The sequence below is a fragment of the Prorops nasuta genome, unplaced genomic scaffold (assembly GCF_024137725.1).
Source record: "Prorops nasuta isolate Cenicafe-Biocafe unplaced genomic scaffold, Cenicafe_Pnas_1.2 PNAS00012, whole genome shotgun sequence".
In the NCBI taxonomy this organism is placed as follows: domain Eukaryota; kingdom Metazoa; phylum Arthropoda; class Insecta; order Hymenoptera; family Bethylidae; genus Prorops; species Prorops nasuta.
In genome coordinates, this window is record NW_027116809.1 from 7709595 (window position 1) to 7712093 (window position 2499).

The 2499-nt window shown below is 28.5% G+C and overlaps 1 protein-coding gene across 1 annotated transcript; it reads left to right on the forward strand.

The window, feature by feature from the left end:
• Positions 1-493: 493 nt before the first annotated feature.
• LOC136777920 (putative nuclease HARBI1) lies at positions 494-1728 on the forward strand. The gene is made up of 3 exons (XM_066734499.1): positions 494-531; positions 854-1121; positions 1195-1728. Exons 1-3 carry the CDS (start codon positions 509-511, stop codon positions 1726-1728), a joined length of 825 nt encoding a protein of 274 aa, XP_066590596.1. The 5' UTR covers positions 494-508.
• Positions 1729-2499: the final 771 nt, after the last annotated feature.

Below are 2499 nucleotides of genomic sequence, written 5' to 3' on the forward strand. Positions count from 1 at the left end.
GAACCCTTCTTACATATATTTACAAGTCTGCTATACTTATACATATTTGCTTAGATTTAAAGTCAGATCTATAAAACTGCTCTTTTTTAAATAAAAAGATGGAAAGGGAAGAATCAATTTTATCCATAATTAACTTAATGATATCAGAATTAGGTACAGATTCTGACGAAAATTGTAGTGATGATGATGAAGTGTTTCTTGCGACCACAAGCATTATTCGTGTTCCAAGAATAAAAGTTACAAATTATTTTCATCGTATAGTCTGTAATTATTCTGATGCTGATTTTAAGTCTCATTTTCGGTAAGTTTTAGCAAGCACATTTATAAATTCAATAAATTCTTTAAGTATAGTATAAAATAAATCCTGAAAACCTTTTGTTGTAGAATAACGCGAAGCACATTTTCATTTTTAAATGAACTTTTGACACCCCACTTAGAAAGAAAGTCAACAAGATATGGACGGCATTCGCTTTTACCAGAAAAGCAATTGCTTTTGGCATTATGGCTCATGGCAACTCCTAATTCATTTAGGTAATTTTGTATATATTATTAACCTTTATTATACACATGATAGTTGAGATGTATCACACAGCCTAGCTAACTAATATTTGTTTCAAAATTTTCTTTGTGAAAGAGATGCATTACAATGTGCGAAAACTTCCACAAATCATGTCCAGATTCTGAATCTCAATGCTTTGAACATGACAATTATTTGCTTTTTACAAGGAAACTTTAAAACGAAAACTAATTAGTGTGGTGCTCCTTGCATATACGATGAAGATTAATTAACTTATAAGTAATAAGTAATAAATATTAAGGAATATCATATTATTTTATTTAGTTTATGTTACAGGTGTGTCAGTGATAGATTTGGGGTAGGTAAAGCAACTGCTTGGAGATCTGTGCGAAGAGTGACAAATGCTATCTATAGTTACCTACACACATTTATTAAGTGGCCCTCAATAGAAAAAGCTAAAATTACAATGAATAAAATTAAAAATGAATATGGGTTTCCTAAAGTAATAGGGGCAATAGATGGCACCCACATAAAGATTGCTGCTCCGAAAGTAAACTCTGAGGCTTATGTCAACAGAAAAGGTTACCACTCTTTGCAACTACAGGTAACTTATTTACTTTTTCTTGGCTGACTGTTTTTTGTTAACAATCTGTTTACATTCATTTTAACATTTTTAGGCTGTTTGCAATGAAAATCTCGAATTTATTCATGTATATTGTGGAGAAGTTGGATCTGTTCACGATATGCGCGTTTTCCGACTATCAAATATTATAGATATGTACAGTGACGAGAACTTTGTAGAGAATAGTCACCTCCTTAGGGATGCTGCATATGAAATACAAAAATTTGTAATGGTACCATTTAAGGATAATGGCCATCTATCGCAGCAGCAAATAAAATTTAATACGATACTCTCATCATCAAGAATGATAATCGAAAGAAGTTTTGGTCTCTTAAAAGGAAGATTCAGAAGTATTTTAGACAAACTTCCTATGACAAGGACAGATCTTATTCCTCGATATATCATAGCTTGCTGCATTTTACACAATATTTGTGTATTAAAAAATGATATCATTAATATTCCTATTCTTGTTAACGAAGCTAGAGAAGAAATTCAATCAAATGTTAACACGAGTAATGTTAACCTATTAAAATCTGAAGGAATAGATAAACGAAATGCTATCATGTATTTTCTGAATAATGAAATATAAGCTTTTATTTTTCACATTTTAATTATCTTTATTACATTTTAACCTAAAATTTCCATGAGAATTCTCACATCGCATGTGAGACTTGACAAACACATGCATTATTTTATCCAACATTTGACACAAACTAAGCTGCGATAATGTATTTTCATTTTAAAGTATTAATAAAAAAATATGTTCAGCTAACTTAGTTAGACATTCAGAAACCAGCTGCTTGATAACTGAAGAGTCTGTTTTTATAAAAATAAATAGTTGATGTTATATTCTGTTCCTTCCATCAGTGTAAAGACAATCTTACCCATTAGTTTTACTCCTCAATCATACAAGATTTACTTTTTCTTAAATAATAAAATGTTTACCATTTTGCCTTTCAATCTATTCTATTTTTATCACTTTTTACTATTTTAATTTGTACGTGTTTTTAAAATAAAAATTTGCAACAGAGGCAACATCTTTTACATAATGATAGTATAATAAACTTACAAAATAGGTGAAAATACTGGCAGGATAATAATTATTATATTTTGAAAATATTTTGAACTTTAACTTTATTAAAAAATTATATTTTTGTATCACTAAAAGATATATAAATTTTCGTAATTATCTTAATTCTTATTGTTATTTTATTAAGCCACTTTTCATATAGATTTCTCATTAATCAAGTTTTTCTATAGTTCTTTTCAGAACTTTTAGATTTTTTACAGCTTCGAGTATTATAGATCTATAAGAATTAAATATGATACAGGTTTTGTAGATGATTATCTATTATTTGAA